At 44.0% G+C, this 16,436-nt stretch overlaps 1 protein-coding gene across 4 annotated transcripts in view; it reads left to right on the top strand.

The window, feature by feature from the left end:
• Positions 1–16,436, top strand: part of LOC147102299 (uncharacterized) — a 146,089-nt gene that overhangs the window by 107,894 nt on the left and 21,759 nt on the right. For all 4 annotated transcript variants that reach the window (XR_015073248.1, XM_085964702.1, XM_085964701.1 and 1 more), the window contains exons 21-23: positions 5,417–5,595; positions 7,305–7,470; positions 14,726–14,887. Coding sequence is in view for 3 of the 4 variants with exons in the window: in XM_085964702.1 (XP_085820828.1) it covers positions 5,417–5,595; positions 7,305–7,470; positions 14,726–14,887 (507 nt within the window). In the remaining variant the exon portion in view is untranslated. The remainder of the gene's footprint in view (positions 1–5,416; positions 5,596–7,304; positions 7,471–14,725; positions 14,888–16,436) is intronic.

Below are 16,436 nucleotides of genomic sequence, written 5' to 3'. Positions count from 1 at the left end.
TCTGGGGTAGAGCATTCCAAAGATTCACCACCCTCTGAGTGAAGAGATTTCTCCTCATCTCAGTCCGAAATGGCCAACCCCTTATTCTTAGACTGTGACCCCTGGTTCTAGACTCCCCAGCCAGGGGAAACATCCTCCCTGCATCTACCCTGTCAAGCCCTGTAAGAATTTTGTATGTTTCAATGAGATCACCTCTCATTCTTCTAAACTCTAGAGAATATAGGCCTAGTCTACTTAATCTCTCCTCATAGGACAATCCCCCCATCCCAAGAATCAGTCTGGTGAACCTTTGTTGCACTCCCTCTATGGCAAGTATATCCTTCCTTAGGTAAGGAGACCAAAACTGTACACACTACTCCAGGTGTGGTCTCACCAGGGCTCTATATAATTGCAGTAAGACGTCTTTACTCTTATACTCAAATCCTCTTGTAATAAAGGCCAACATACCATTTGCATAGGATTACATTACATTTGCATTCCTAATTGCTTGCTGTACCTGCATGTTAACTTTCAGTGATTCGTGTACAAGGACACCTGATGGCCTACATCCTAGGGTCTTAAAAGAAGTGGCTGCAGAGATAGTGGATGCATTGGTTGTAATCTTCCAAAATTCCCTAGACTCTGGAAAAGTCCCAGAGGATTGGAAAACCGCAAATGTAATGCTCCTATTCAAGAAAGGAGGGAGACAGAAAGCAGGAAACTATAGGCCAATTAGCCTAACATCTGTCATTGGGAAAATGCTGGAATCCATTACAGTATTAGGAAGTAGTAGCAGGACCTTTAGAAAATCATAATACAATTAAGCAGAGTCAACATGGTTTTATGAAGGGGAAATCGTGTTTGACAAATTTATTAGAGTTCTTTTAGGATGTAACGAGCAGGGTGGATAAAGGGGAACCAGTAGATGTAGTGTATTTGGATTTCCAAAAGGCATTCGATAAGGTGCCATATAAAAGGTTACTGCACAAGATAAGAACTCCTGGTGTTGGGGGTAATATATTAGCATGGATGGATAGAGGATTGGCTAACTAACAGAAAACAAAGAGTCGGGATAAGTGGGTCATTTTCAGGTTGGCAAACTGTAACTAGTGGGGTGCCACATGGATCAGTGCTGGGGCCTCAACTATTTACAATCTATATTAATGACTTGGATGAAGGGACCGAGGGTACTGTAGCCAAATTTGCTGATGATACAAAGATAGGTGGGGAAGCAAGTTGTGAGGAGGACACAAAGAGTCTGCAAAGGGATATAGATAGGTTAAGTGAGTGGGCAAAAATTTGGCAGATGAAGTATAATGTGGGAAAATGTGAGGTTATCCACTTTGGTAGGAAGAATAGAAAAGCAAAATATTATTTAAATGGAGAGAGACAACAGAATGCTGCGGTACAGAGGGATCTGAGTGCCCTCGTACATGAAACACAAAACGTTAACATGCAGGTACAGCAAGTAATTAGGAAGGCAAATGCAATGTTGGCCTTTATTGCAAGGGGGATGGAGTATAAAAGTAGGAAAGCCTTGCTACAACTGTACAGGGCGTTGGTGAGACCACACCTGGAGTACTGCGTACAGTTTTGGTCTCCCTATTTAAGGAGGGATATACTTGCATTGGAGGCAGTTCAGAGAAGGTTCACTAGGTTGATTCCAGGGATGAAGGGGTTGTCTTCTGAGGAAAGGTTGAGCAGGTTGGACCTATACTCATTGGAGTTTAGAAGATGAGAGGTGATCTTATTGAAGCATATAAGATTTTGAAGGGGTTTGACAGGGTAGATGCTGAGAGAATGTTTCCCCTCGTGGGGGAATCTAGAGCCAGGGGGCATCGTTTCAGAATAAGGTGTCGCCCATTTAAGACGGAGATGAGGAGGAATTTCTTCTCTCAGAGGGTCGTGAATCTTTGGAATTCTCTACCCCAGAGAGCTGTGGAGGCTGAGTCATTGAATATATTCAAGGCTGAGATAGACAGATTTTTGAACTACAGGGGAGTCAAAGGTTATGGGGAACAGGCAGAAAAGTGGAGTTGAGGCCAAGATCAGATCAGCCATGATCTTATTGAATGGCGGAGCAGGCTCAAGGGGCCGAATGGTCTACTCCTGCTCCTATTTCTTATGTTCTTATGACACCCAGGTCCCTTTGAACACCAACATTTCCCAATTTCTCACCATTTAAAAATTACTCTGCTTTTCTATTTTTCCTACCAAAGTGGATAACTTCACATTTCTCCATATTATATTCCATTTGCCATGTTCTTGCCCACTCACTTAGCTTGTCTATATCCCCAGATGAAGCCTCCTTGCATCCTCATCAAAAGTTACATTCCCACCTAGCTTTGTATTATCAGCAAACTTGGATATATTACATTTGGTCCCCTCATCCAAATCATTGATGTAGATTGTGAACAGCTGAGGCCCAAGCACTGATCCTTGCGGTACCCCACTAGTTACAGCCTGCCAACCCGAAAATGACCCGTCTATTCCTACTCTGTTTTCTGTCCGTTAACCAATCCTCAATCCATGCTGGTATATTACCTCCAATCCCATGAGCTCTAACTTTGTTTAATAACCTCTTGTGTGACACCTTATCGAATGCCTTCTGAAAATCCAAATACACCACATCCACTGGTTCCCCCTTATCTATTCTACTAGTTACAACCTCAACAAACTCTTAACAAATTCATCAAACATGATTTCCCTTTCATAATTCCGTGTTGACTGTGTCCAATCCTATTATTATTTTCTAAGTGCCCTGTTACCACATTCTTAATAATAGATTCTAGCATTTTTCCTACTACTGCTGTCAGGCTAACTGGTCTGTAGTTCCCCGTTTTCTCTCTCCCTCCTTTCTTAAATAGTGGGGTTACATTTGCTTCCTTCCAATCCGCGGGAACCGTTCTAGAATCTATGGAATTTTGGAAAATGACAACCAATGCATCCACTATCTCTATAGCCACCTCTTTCAAAACCCTAGCGTGTAGGCCATCAGGTCCAGAGGAATTTCTCCAGTACTGCTTTTTACTAATACTAATTTCTTTCAGTTCCTCATTCTCGCTAGACCCTTGGTTCTCCACTATTTCCGGGAAGTTTTTTTGCATTTTCTTCCGTGAAGACAGACACAAAGGACTGGATTTTACCTGCTGAGATGAGTTGGGGGCGGGACTGCTGCCTTCCGGGTTCTAGTCCCCAGCGACATCTGACGCATTGACGCTATTTTCCCCTGATTGGCCTTGTTAAGCCCGCCCTGCGGGCTTGCTGGCCAATTAATGGAAAGCCAGTGTCAGATGACATCAGTTGATGACGCTTCATCTGCCGGTTTTATTAAAGGGACATGAACCATTTATTTTTGACAGCGTTTGACAGCATTGAGGTGCTGTCAAACACTGATAATCACTGTATAAAGGTGAGCCCTTGCACCTAGGCTCTCCAATGACTCTTTCCTTAGGATAAAACAGATGGCAGCTGCAGGTGAGGGCACAGAAGCGATCTGTCACTTCTCCCAATGAGGTGAGGCCACACAAACACTTCAGAGCTTGTCACCTTCAGAAAAATCTAAACACATTAAAAATGACTTTCCCAACATTTACCTCTGATACTCACCAGTGTCCCATTGCATCCTTCACACCACTTCTGCAGCTGTCATCTATACACAAACATTACAACAGACCCACATCACGCCTCACTTACCCTGGCGTGGTTCTCCGACGTCGGGAAGCCCGCAGCAGAAGTCTCAAAATGGGAAAAAGCCTCTTAACTGCCTGTTAACTACAGACCTGCTCCCATTCTTTTTGATTTTCCCAGCAGTCCTGCTTCCAGACCCGCCTCGTCAGGGCTGGTAAAATCCAGCCCAAAATATTTGTTTAATTTCTCTGCCATTTCCTTATTCCCCATTATAATTTCTCCTGTCTCAGCCTGTAAGGGACCCTCTTTTACTTTTGCTAATATTTTCCTTTTTAACATACCTATAGAAGCTTTTACAGTCTGTTTTTATGTCTCTCGCTAGTTTACTCTTATATTCTATTTTCCCTTTCTTTATCAATTTCTAGATCCTCCTTTGTTGAATTCTAAAATCCTCCCAATCCTCAGGCTTACTACTCTTTTTGGCAACATTATAAGCCTCTTCCTTTGAGAGTTACCTGGACACTTTGATCCAGGAGGCAGTCACACCCCTTAGGTTAGGTAGTGGTACAGGTCTGGTTAGTGGTCAGGGACAGGAGGGTGTGACTGCAACTCAGGCAGGTAGGGGGCTGTCTTTTCAAGTAAGCTTAATAACAAATATGCTTCTGGACTTCCACTGAATATCATTAACTAAAGCTGTCACAACTGTTATTTATTAAAGTCAGCGAATCCATCTCTAGCTCATTAATGAAGTGGACAAAGAAATTGTTGGATGAATTTACAGGAGGTGGCTGACTGATCCGCCTGTTGCTGTCATCCTGTTGTGTAGTGTCTTTTTTTTCAGTGCATGTCCCAGGCCTTTCATATGTTATGTCATTATTTCCTAGTGGCTATTACGGGCGGGCATTGTGTGTCACAGGGTGGCACAACTCAGGTTCAAGTCATGATTCATCATATGGCAAGTTTCCAAACTCAACTTCACTATCCTGGAATGATAACATTGTGATGAAGTGCTGTGCAGAAGCCAAGTGCTTCACCACGAGGGGGAGAGAAGGAGGAAGCAGTGGGTGTGTGGGGGGTGGGGGAGATCCACCCATTCTCTGCACCTGTCGGTGGCTCCATACAATGCTGTCCCAGCCCTAAGAGATGACTTGTGTTCTTGACTGGGGACAGTGCATGGTGCAGGGAGACTGACAAGAGAGAAAAAGGAAACCTGTGCTTTAAAAAAAATCATCATGTATATATAAAAGGAAGAATTGCTTTGGTTGCTATTGTAGCCACATTGTAAATGTATTCATGAAGATTTTGTATAATCTGTATTTCTAGTGAAATATGTTATTTTTGTAACCCATGTGCAGTTTTGCTATATATATTCTGACCAAAGTGAATCTTCATGAATGCAGTTATAATATCACTACAATAGGGACCAGAAGAATTCTTCCTAAGTGAAATTACAAGAATATTTCAATCTTATAAAATCATAACAATTAAATATAATTTCTGTTCAAGCTCATTGATATTTCACTGTTCAATGAAACCCTGTTAAATAGCCTGTCTGTTGGTTTAATGAGCTACGCCCCAGTGGTCTATCACTCCAAAAAGTCACCATAAAGGGAAATGAAATACAACCAGCCACTAGATGGAGCTTATTTTAAAACCGATTATAAAATTTAAATGAGCACATACTGTAGCTGTAAGGGAAATACACCGCCTGCAAGTCTCGGATAACTGGGCACTCAAGAGCTATTGGGCCCAACATTGCTCTCTTCCCTGTTTGGGCCTCTGTTTATTTACCGTTTGATTTTTGCAGGCAACACCATGGTTTCCTTGTTCAATGAACGTGGAGAGTTAAATGTTGGAGGATTCCAGCTCAAATTGAGAAGAGGGATGCCATCAAAAGAACAGACTCCTCTCACTGCATCATCACTGAATCATCAACCTACAATTCCCTGCTGCAGTTTGTTAATCCGGCTTTTACCACACACACAGGTTAATTCAGCTCAATCATAAGTCAGGAAGTTAGTTCAGTATTTGTGTAGCTATAGTGATGATAAACAATTCACTTTTGTAAGAAGTGGTTCTTATAAGGAATGAATGGAATTTGCCTTATGACATCTATCAGAAATGTCTCAAAGTGCTTCACAATAATGAACTACTTTGAAGTGCAGCTACTGTACTTGTATGGATACACAAAGCATGCATTTTGCAGACCACAAGATCGCACAAACAGCAGTATGATGAATAACCAGTTAATCTGTGTTAGCTGGTGTTGATTGTGGCCAGAACGTTGGTCAGTAAACTTTGGCGCTGAAGGTCTTCGGCCCTTTCTGGCAAACTCCCGCTGTAACTTTGGTGAGAGTGCGTTGGAAGGGCCAAAGATCTAGGCCAGGACATGGATATGCAGGGTCTCAGCATTGCGCTGCAGTTTCCAGGATGACCTCTGGAGGGGTGGATCCTCCACCCGCCCCAAACCAGGCCCTTGGGATAAGGGAGCACGACTTGGTGGGGGGCATCATCACCCAGAAACATTGGGCAGGATTTTCATTGGGCCGTGGAGGCGGGATTGGAGCTGTGTGGGGGGTGAAAATCGCGAAATCCGGGGGCACGAACCCATCCCGCCCCCAACCCGCCTCCATGCCAGTTTCAAAGGAGGCGGATACCCGACCTGTGCTGGGACCTGCCTCCCCGAGGCGGGAAGGGGATTAGTGCCAATTAACTGCCTGTTAACAGGCAGTTTTTAGCCTAATCCCTATTTTTACTCCTGAAGTGTGGGATTCCCGACGGCTCCAAACCATGCCAAGTTAGCGAGTTGGACCGTCGGGCTGAAGGGCTTGGAGGGTTCGAGATGTTCGGTGTTCAGGTGAATGATGGGTGCATGAGTGCAGAGGTAAGTGTGTTTGGTGTGTGTAAAGTGTTTAAAGAAGTGTAATTACCTTTACTTACCTTTACAGCCTTCCTTCCTTCAGGTCTCGGGAGTCCCTCATCTCACCGGCACAGAAAGCAGAATGGCTGTGAGCTGTCAAAAGTTGAAGCATTCAGCTTTCTGTTCTGGAGAGATCTCTAAATCAGCCTGAGAGGAAGGAATTAACTTGGAGTACAGATTGTCAGTGTTTGACAGCTTCAAAGCTCTTGACAGATGAAATGTCAATCTGTGACATCACCTGTTGCCGGGTGGCCCTTAATTGGCCTGCTGAGCCCGCTGGGCGGGCTCAACAAGGTCAATCAAGTGAAAATCGAGTGGGTTGGCCACAACTCGATGGAGGCAGGACTACAACCCCAAAAGTTGTAGTCCCGCCTCCTACACGCCTCCAGTATCAAAATCCAGCCCATTAACTCTGTTTCTCTCTCCATAGATGCTGCCTGACATGCTGAGTATTTCAAGCATTTTCTGTATTTATTTCTGGGATATTCTGTTCTTTCTATCCTAATACTACAGCAAGTGGGAACCTTTACCCACTGTGCAATCAAGGGAGCTTACCTTTTCTATTCTACCAGCTCAAGGTGTCTGAATGTGGGCGAGACTACTGAAGGCAAAATAGAAACTGCCACTTGCGTGGTGTAGTTAAGTTTCTTTCTGCAATTGATATCTCAGTTGTACTTGTGTCCCTTTCCATCTGATCCCTCTAGATCAGTATCAAAAATAAATACAACAGTGACATCCCTTACAAAATGTCCATGTTTTTCTCTGCTTTGGCCAGGATCCCGTGCCCCCTCCAGACTATCTGAGTGAATATTACTTCACAGAGGACGCAAAACCAAATGAATCCGAGCTGGAGATGATCTCATCCTTCCAGCAGGACAAGGAGTTCCCAGTCTCTGTGGGTAATGCAGCAGCACAGTTAATGAGCAAGGAGCAGACTCAAGGTAAGGACTTTCGGGTGTATTCCCATTTTGGTGCTGAATTTGCTGATCGTGCTCGACTGTGATGGAACCATATCCAAGCAAAAGTCAGGGGTATTCAGGAGACACGGGAAAAAACTGGGGGAAAAAAGGATATATTTCTGCGCCTTCAAATGGAGCACTGCAATGATTTTCAAGACACTTACTTGATAACAATGTAATAGATACATTCCCAGTTTCAATGGGCACAATTTTTTTTTTCTCACCACTTCCCATTCCCCTATTCCTTCCTCTCCTGAAAGCATTTACTTCTGACCATTGTTCACGTGTGGATCTATACAGTGGGCATCAGCAGACTCTTGGGGCAGGATTTTCATTGGGCCGTGGAGGCGGGATTGGAGGCGTGTGGGGGGTTAAAATTGCGAAATCGGGGGGCACAAACTCATCCCGCCCCCAACCCGCCTCCATGCCAGTTTCAAAGGAGGCAGAAACCTGACCTGTGCTGGAAGCCGCCTCCCCAAGGCGGGAAGGGGATTAGTGCCAATTAACTGCTTGTTAACAGGTAGCTAACAGGCAGTTTTTAGCCTAATCCCTATTTTTATTCCTGAAGTGTGGGGTTCCCAACGGCTCCAAACCACGCCACGTTAGCGAGGCGGACCGTCGGGCTGAAGGGCTTGGAGGGTTCGAGATGTCCGGTGTTCAGGTGAGTAATGTGTGCATGAGTGCAGAGGTAAGTGTGTTTGGTGTGTGTAAAGTGTTTAAATAAGTTTTACTTACCTTTACTTACCTTTACAGCCTTCCTTCCTTCAGGTCTCGGGAGTCCCTCATCTCACCGGCACAGAAAGCAGAATGGCCGCGAGCTGTCAAAATCTGCAGCATTCAGCTTTCTGTTCTGGAGAGATCTCTAAATCAGCCTGAGAGGAAGGAATTAACTTGGAGTACAGATTGTCAGTGTTTGACAGCTTCAAAGCGCTGTCAAACGCTGATATTTCATCTGTCAAAAGCTCTTGACAGATGAAATGTCAATCTGTGACGTCACCTGTTGCCGGGTGGCCCTTAATTGGCCTGCTGAGCCCGCTGGGTGGGCTCAACAAGGTCAATCAAGTGAAAATCGAGTGTGTTGGCCACAACTCGATGGAGGTGGGACTACAACCCCAAAAGTTGTAGTACCGCCTCCTACACGCCTCCAGTATCAAAATCCAGCCCTTGGTGTGCATCATCATAGCTGTATCCCGTCCTGTCCTCTATATACACACACGCACTTCTAGCAGGGATGGTCAGATCGTGATCAAGAGTGGGAGCTTTGACTGATTTTCCTCCACCTATCCCAGCCAAATGTAGCAGCACCACTGCCAGGCTAGGTGAGATCAGCTAATTCAGCGCACAATAGGGTTGCCAACTCTGGGTGGATGTATTCCTGGAGGTTGCATCACATAACCTCCCACCTACAACAGCCCAACCAGTCCGTGTTGGTGTTTATCCTCTATGCAAGCAGTAGTCCTAATCCCATGTGTGCGCTCTGTTCCCATATGCCTTTTATTACCCTCTCCTTCAACCATCTCTCTAACCTATTCCTAAATGTTGAAGGAGTATCATCTTGAAAACTATGTTTGACAAACTTTATCTTGTTTATTCGTTAATGCACAAAATAATGACATGAACCAAAGTACATCATTTATGTGGCATGTGTGTAATGTCATTGCCATACTGACATATGAAAGTATGCAATCTAAAAAGGCCCTTGCATCTGTCAATCCTGCTCCGTCCACAGAACTCCCTGGATGCTTTAGTGACAAAAGGGAGTCAGAAGGTCTCAGTTTTGATTTCCAGTCTGTGCTAAGTTGGTTGATTTCAGCTAGGCCAGTAGTTGTGATGCTACAATGGACCTCAGTGTCCCAGAGAATGCACTGTTGTCCACTGACTCTTGCTGGAAGCGTTCATCAGGTGGGAACAGCTTTGGATGCAACTGTGATGCCTGCTGACACTCGAGGTCCAGACTCACGAATGACGAGTTGTGTATCAGAGAGCTGCAATGTATCTATTCAGTAGAGGAGAGGGAGAACATTAGAACAAATAGACCTGCCCCTTTTAAGATCAATTTCAGGATGTTTTGAACTGGATGGAATTTCCCAGGCATTGTACCAAGGTCATATTGAGTTACCTGCTCGATGAATGCACTGTTTTCTTTCCTTGTAGGAAAAGGGCAGGAGGTTTCCATCAACCGATTCATGACCTCAGCCCAACTCTAGGGTCAAGAGGTGGGATTTTATACACGAGAATATGTACAACTGCAGTAAATAACTCTCTACCATTTACATTAGACCACTTTGTTTGGCTGGAAATTTACCAAAATGTGATTTTGTAGCTGCAGCATAAAATGGTAGCTCAATATTGGAGCTATTTGGTTGCATTCAGAAATCAATGCCGTGCACTGACCTCTACTGGACTGGCTTAATTAACTGCACTGTATTGTTCCTAGCCCACATGCTGTGCAGACAGCAGGCTAGAAGAGGGCAAGCCACCAGGGCAAATAATATTGCTACGGTATTGTTCTCGGAGACTCTTTAATCTGATGCACTGTTTCTGTTGTGTTTTAACCTGCCATGATTGATCAGAATGGGAAAGCGGGTGACGCACTCCTATTTCCTACAGACATTTGGATCAATTAATTAATGGACTTGCATGCCTTTACAAAATGATCAATCACAGGTAATGATATAACAACAACAACTTGCATTTATATAGCGCCTTTAGCATAATAAAACGTCCCAAGGCGCTTTACAGGAGCGTTATCAAACAAAATTTAACACTGGGCCACATAAGGAGATACAGGTAGACTATCCTTTATCCGCACTTCCGAAAACCGAAAACCTCGAATAACCGAAAGTTTTTTCGTGGAGCGTAAGTTGTGCGCACGACATGACCCGAGTGGCGCCAAACATGACAGGAGTGGTCCAGGAGCTCTGCCTTTCCCTGTGAGCAGAGCAGAGGGTCACAGAGTTCCCTCCTGGGTAGGAGATTGCAGGCCGAGCCGGGCAGTGTGAAGGAGGTACCGGGAGAGTGAACCCAACAATACAGCGGCCCGTCCGATAGCTGCAGCGGCCCGTCCGATAGTCTTTTCTTCCCCCCCCGACCTGATTTGCGGGCCAGCTTAGTGTAGGAGCCCACAACTGGCGGCGGCAGTCGAGCCCCAGACCCCCGCTAAGTCAAGGAATTCAGATACGGAGCAGGGGGAGCCGGAAACCTCGATCTAACGGCAGAAATCAGCAGCCGTTTTGTTAGGTTTTTTTTCTTCCCCTAGCATTTTTTTTAAACAGTCAGGCTGTGGAAAGAGTCTCTGTAGCTTAGCAACAGCTTCAGAGACGCTTCCAAGGCAGGGCCCGAGTGTTTACAAGCTGTTGCTAAGCAACAGTGTTTGTTGTCAGATACGGAGATGAAAACCTTCTGAAATCCGAAAAATTCCGAAAACCGAAACACAGCTGGTCCCAAGGTTTTCGGATAAAGGATAGTCTACCTGTATTAGGACAGGTGGCCATAAGCTTGCTCAAAAGAGGTAGGTTTTAAAGAGCGTCTTAAAGGAGGGTGAGAGAGATGTTTAAGTAGGGTACACGTCATGGAGAAAATCTATGCCCAGGCTCATCAACCACTTCTCATTTTGAGGGACATTCACTCAAATCATTCTGCAATCTACAAGATTTTAAAACCCAAGTTTGCTATCACCTAACCATTACTGGCTGATATCTCCCTTATTATCTCTCCTACTCCTTTCAGCCTTGGTGGTGTCCAGTACTTTGCCATACACCTGTCACTTAGGTTTCTTGGCAGTAATTTAAAACATTTTCCTACATTACAACAGTGACTACACTTTTTTTTTAAGTACTTAATTGGCTGTAAAGTGCTTTGGGACGTCCGATGGTTGTGAAAGGCGCTATAGAAATGCAAGTCCTTCCTTTTGTCTCATTTTTATTCTTGGCTTGACCACTTGGCATTAAGTGTCTCTCAACTTTGAATAATACAATTATGGAGACTGGCTCTAACCTTTGGTCATTGTGCATAGTGGCTACAGTACTGAATATGCATGGTGGATGGTCAGTTATTGCTTTCAAAGTGGTACATGTCCTTCAACCCCACTGCTTGAGGTTAGTACACCTGTTCGTCTGCATCAGAAGGTTGTGGGTTTGAGCCCCACTCCAGAGATTTGAGCACAAAAATCTAGGCTGACACTTCAGTGCAGTACTAAGCGGGTGCTGCATTGTCTGTGGTGCCGTCTTACAGATGAGACGTTAAACCAAGGCCCCGTTTGCCCTCTCAGGTGGACATAAAAGATCCCATTGCACTATTTCAAAGAAGAGCTGGGGAGTTCCTTCTGGTGTCCTGGGGCCAATAGTTACCCCTCAACCTGCATCACTAAAAATAGATTATCTGGTCATTATCACATTGCTGTTTGTGGAATCTTGCTGTGTGCAAATTGGCTGCCGCGTTTCCTACATTACAACAGTGACTACACTTCAAAATGACTTAATTGACTGTAAAGCACTTTGGGACATCCTGAGGTTGTGAAAGGCACTATATAAATGCAAACTTCTCTTATGTCAATCTCTAACTTATCTTCAGGATTTATAAGAGTTAAGTATGTCTATAAATTTCATGACTAAGTATATTTCAGATTGAAAGCATATTGCATGGATAGCTGCAGGGTGAAATCTTCTGGTGGATAATTCCAGCAAAAAAACTGGCATGAGGACAAAAGGGGAAATTTCACCTTTAATCTGGGCCCAACAAGTGATATCAGAGTGAATGGAATTGATTGTTTGCATGTTCCTGCACTGCTGTGACGTGTACCTTTATTTCTTTTTAAATTTTGGTCCTCATCCCTGTTAGACCCGTGATTCTTTAAATAGGATGTTTCCCCAAGAACTACACGGAGGCTGTAACTTAACAATCAACAGGTGTTTACTAGAGTAGAGTAGTCTCACGACTGAAGTACAGAAGCCTGCTCCGGCTTTATATACAGGTGTGGTCACTGCCGGTACTACAGTATACAGGAGCTGTAAAACAGTTCTCTCTTAAAGGTACATACACAACAATCCCAGTGTCAGAAGATTGAGTTAGGAAAAGTTAGAAAAATTGGACTCATCAGCCCTGAGAATTCGAATGAAATGGGGCCTTTAAAGAGGTGCTTACATAAAGTGCTAAGTGGAATAGAAAGGTTAATCTTGGGCACTATTTCCAGTTCACCCATGACTGCAGGATTGGGGGGACTTAAATACAAATTGGTAAAAGGCAAGTCCAGGAAACACTTCTTCGCACAAATATCAATACCTGAAATAATCTACCAGGTAGAATAGCAGAGGCAAAAACCCTGGAGTTATTCAAGAGGCAGTTAGGTGCTTTGTTGGGGAGGATGTCCAAAGATGTGCGGGTTAGGTTGATTGGCTATGATAAATTGACCCTTAGTGTTAGGGGGATTAAATACGTGGGGTTACGGGGATATGCGTTGGTGTAGGGGTTACGGGGATCGGGTGGGATATGTGTCGGTGCAGGCTCGATGGGCCGAAATGGCCTCTATCTGCACTGTGGGGTTTCTGTGATTCTTCTGTGATTCTGTGATGATCCTAGGTTTCTTTGGAAGGATGAACTCGATGGCCTGAACAACCTCCCTCATCTGTACTTGTGATTGTGGTGAGCAGTGTTAGTGTTGGGTAATCAAACAATCACTGTCATCAACCAGCCAATTTCATAGAATCATACAGCACAGAAGGAGGCCATTCGGCCCATCATGCCTGTGCTGGCTGTTTGAAAGAGCTATCCAATTAGTTCCACTCCCCTGCTCTTTCCTCATAGTCTTGCAATTTTTTTTCCCTTTTCATGTATTTATCCAATTCCCCTTTGAAGGATACTATTGAATCTGCTTTCACCACCCTTTCAGGCAGCGCATTCCAGACCGTAACAACTCGCTGCGTTAAAAAAAATTCTTCTCATCTCCCCTCTGGTTCTTTTGCCAATTATCTTAAATCTGTGTCCTCTGGGTACCGACCCTCCTGCCGGTATTTCTCCTTATTTGCTCTATGTTGTGACCTCTTCGAGGATGCTAATTCTTTTCTCAGTTCGGGCAGTTTTTTAGTTGTGGGCTCATATCCCCTAAGACTTACACTAGCACTTGAGTTGAGACTCTGAAACATCTCATATGTTACAACCAGTAGGTAGAGGAAACTTTTATCCATCAGCTTGGGTTGACTTTGAACATGGAGCCCAGAGATGAAAGGATAGCGGGTTAGTTCAGTCCTCAAAGATATACTTTTTTAAAGTCATCACAGAACAGGAGGTAAGTTTTAATAAGAGATTTGAACTGCTTCAGTGTTTCTAGTGTTGCTGGTACTAACCTTTGATCTGAGAGATGTCAATGCTTCAAAGTGCCTTGCAGAATAAAGAGTCACTGCTGAGCTATATGTTAATCATACATGCTTCAAAGATGAAGATATCAAAGTATCAGTTGTGGCCATAATGTTATCATTGTACTGATCCTGCCAGTCACAAAGTTTGTTTTACTGTACCTGTGCAATAACAGCTTGCATTTATTTAGTGCCTTTGGACATAATGAATGTTCCAAGGTGCTTCACATAGAAGGAACTCAGTGCAGACACCGAGCAGTAGTGGGAGTTAGGAGAGTTGACCATAAGCGTGGTCGAAAATATAGGTTTTGAGGAGTTTTTTTAATGATGGGGTGGGGGGGGGGGGGAGGTGTGAAGTGAAGGAATTTCCAGAAAGTAGAGCTAAGATGGCTGAGAGCTCAATCAGAGATGGAGGAACAGAGAATGCAGGTGTATAGGAGCCCAAAGTTAGAGGGACAAACATCATGGCTGGGATGGGGGAAGTTGCCAAGATTGGGTGTGGCGAGGCCATGGAGGGAAATGAAAGCAAGGACTAGGATTTTAAATTCATTGTGGTACCTGATCACACCTGAAAGATTAACTTCTCTTTCTCATTTACATGTGACTGTCTTATATCCAATACATTTGTAGTGCCTCATGAGTACTCATGCTTACAATTCCCTCCATGGCCTTGCCACACCCTATCTGACTCTGGGCTTTTGTGCATCCATGTGGCTGACTGTGTTGTTGCAATCTGTTGTATCTTAATATAGCAAAATGTCTTGCCAGACCTTTACCATGATGATCTTTGGAAGCTTGATCTGAATGCCGTTTGTGTAAGGCCTAGACAATAAGTATGTTTGGAATGCAGTGTCTATTCTCCTATAAAACCTTTGCTGTCTCTACAGTTCCTCCTGAACAGTGGATGGCCTGGTACGAGGAAAGACTAGATGGCAGGAAACACCTCTTGCCTCAACAGCCACCCGCATACCTTAGTACACTCCGCATGGTTCGATATCACCAACGAGCTGGAATCCGTCTTCGAATTGCCCAAGTCTATGGGTTGAAAGGTCCGTGCATTATTCTGTACTTCAATCCCACAACACAAATGTAATATGGGTTGACCAAAAAAAATGGATTCTTGCCTGTGGTTGAATTTTTAACTTGTATTTTTTATTGTTGAAAACAACATGTGAGGGGTTAAAAGTCACACAGGATATTTCTCGAACGAAAAGCCAGGAGTTCAGAATTCAGATGGGCTGTTTGTGGTAGGCTTCACAAGGTGTGAAGTGTTAGGGAAAGCATAATAGCAAGAGTAAAGATGCTAATTGGATTAAATGATTGATTTCACATTGTATGGCAAGCATCATATACCATTATCAAAGATTGGCTATAGATTTATAATTGGTAAGTGTAATGCTGCCTTTTGTTTCACTATAACAACAACCACTTGCATTTATATAGCGCCTTTAATGTAGTAAAACATCCCAAGGTGCTTCACAGCAGCGTTGTCAGAAAATATTTGACAGCGAGCCACACAAAGTGATAGTAGGACCAGTGAACAAAAGCTTGGTCAATGAGGCGGGTTTTAAGGAGCGACTTAAAAGAGGAGAGAGAGGTAGAGGGGCAGAGAGGTTTAGGGAGGGAATTCCAGAGCTTAGGGCCGAGGCAGCTGAAGGCACGGCCGCCAATGGTGGAGCGAAGGAAATCGGGGATGCGCAAGAGGTTATAACTACAAAGAGGTTTGAGTTGTATTTCTGTGGAAAGCCTATTTACCTGAGAGTCAGTTTTGAGCTTTCGGGCCAGCGGAAAGGTTCTGTGTTTGCTGTATTTAGGATTGTACTAGCCAGCGGAGAGGCTTAGGCTAGTTTTGAAACTGTAGCATGTTTCACAGCCAAAAAGTGCACTTCTCCTTTAAGGCCTCTGTTTAGATAGGAAATTAGCAGTTTATTATTATTATATGTATGGAGTATAGCGAAGTGATTTACTGTGTCATACAATATGCTGTTCAGTCACCTGTTATACTGTTGGTTTAGAGCTTGAGTTGCAGCCTGTTTGAGTCTACATTCAGTCTGCTTCAATGATGCATTCCAATAGCTGGTGTACGGACTGTGGGTTCTCTGTTGCGATGCCTGGGTCTTGTTATCATTTACCTAGATATTGGGCAGAAAAAGATGCACTTCAGATCGTAGGAGATGGGAGGTTTGTTTATTGATCTAGCATACGAGACAAATTAGTTATTCATTTTTTTAAATCAGATTTTTTTTTGTCTTATAGGCTGTTATTCCCCAACTTTTCAGTCTTACCATTTTTGTGATGTTTTACGTAATTACAGAGTAATCGAATGTAGGTACTGTAGCCTAATGGCGATGGTATTGGACTAGAACCCCAGAGATTGTGAGTTCAAATCAAGTTGTGAAATTGAAAACAATAAATCTGGTCATTTGTAAACTAGCACCAGAAACAAAAATGACCATGAAAGCTGCTGGATTGTTGTAAAAACCCAACTGGTTCACTAATGTCGCTCAGGGAAGAGAAGGGAAGGGAAGCTGCCACCCCACTGTCCCCACCCCACCCCACCCCACCCCATATCCTGCCTGACCTACATGTGACTCCCCA

Source organism: Somniosus microcephalus, chromosome 22 (assembly GCF_052327205.1).
Source record: "Somniosus microcephalus isolate GS21.2 chromosome 22, FLI_Smic_1.0, whole genome shotgun sequence".
In the NCBI taxonomy this organism is placed as follows: Eukaryota; Metazoa; Chordata; class Chondrichthyes; order Squaliformes; family Somniosidae; genus Somniosus; species Somniosus microcephalus.
Note: the sequence above shows the minus strand (reverse complement) of the source record. Positions and strands in the feature narration are given on the sequence as shown.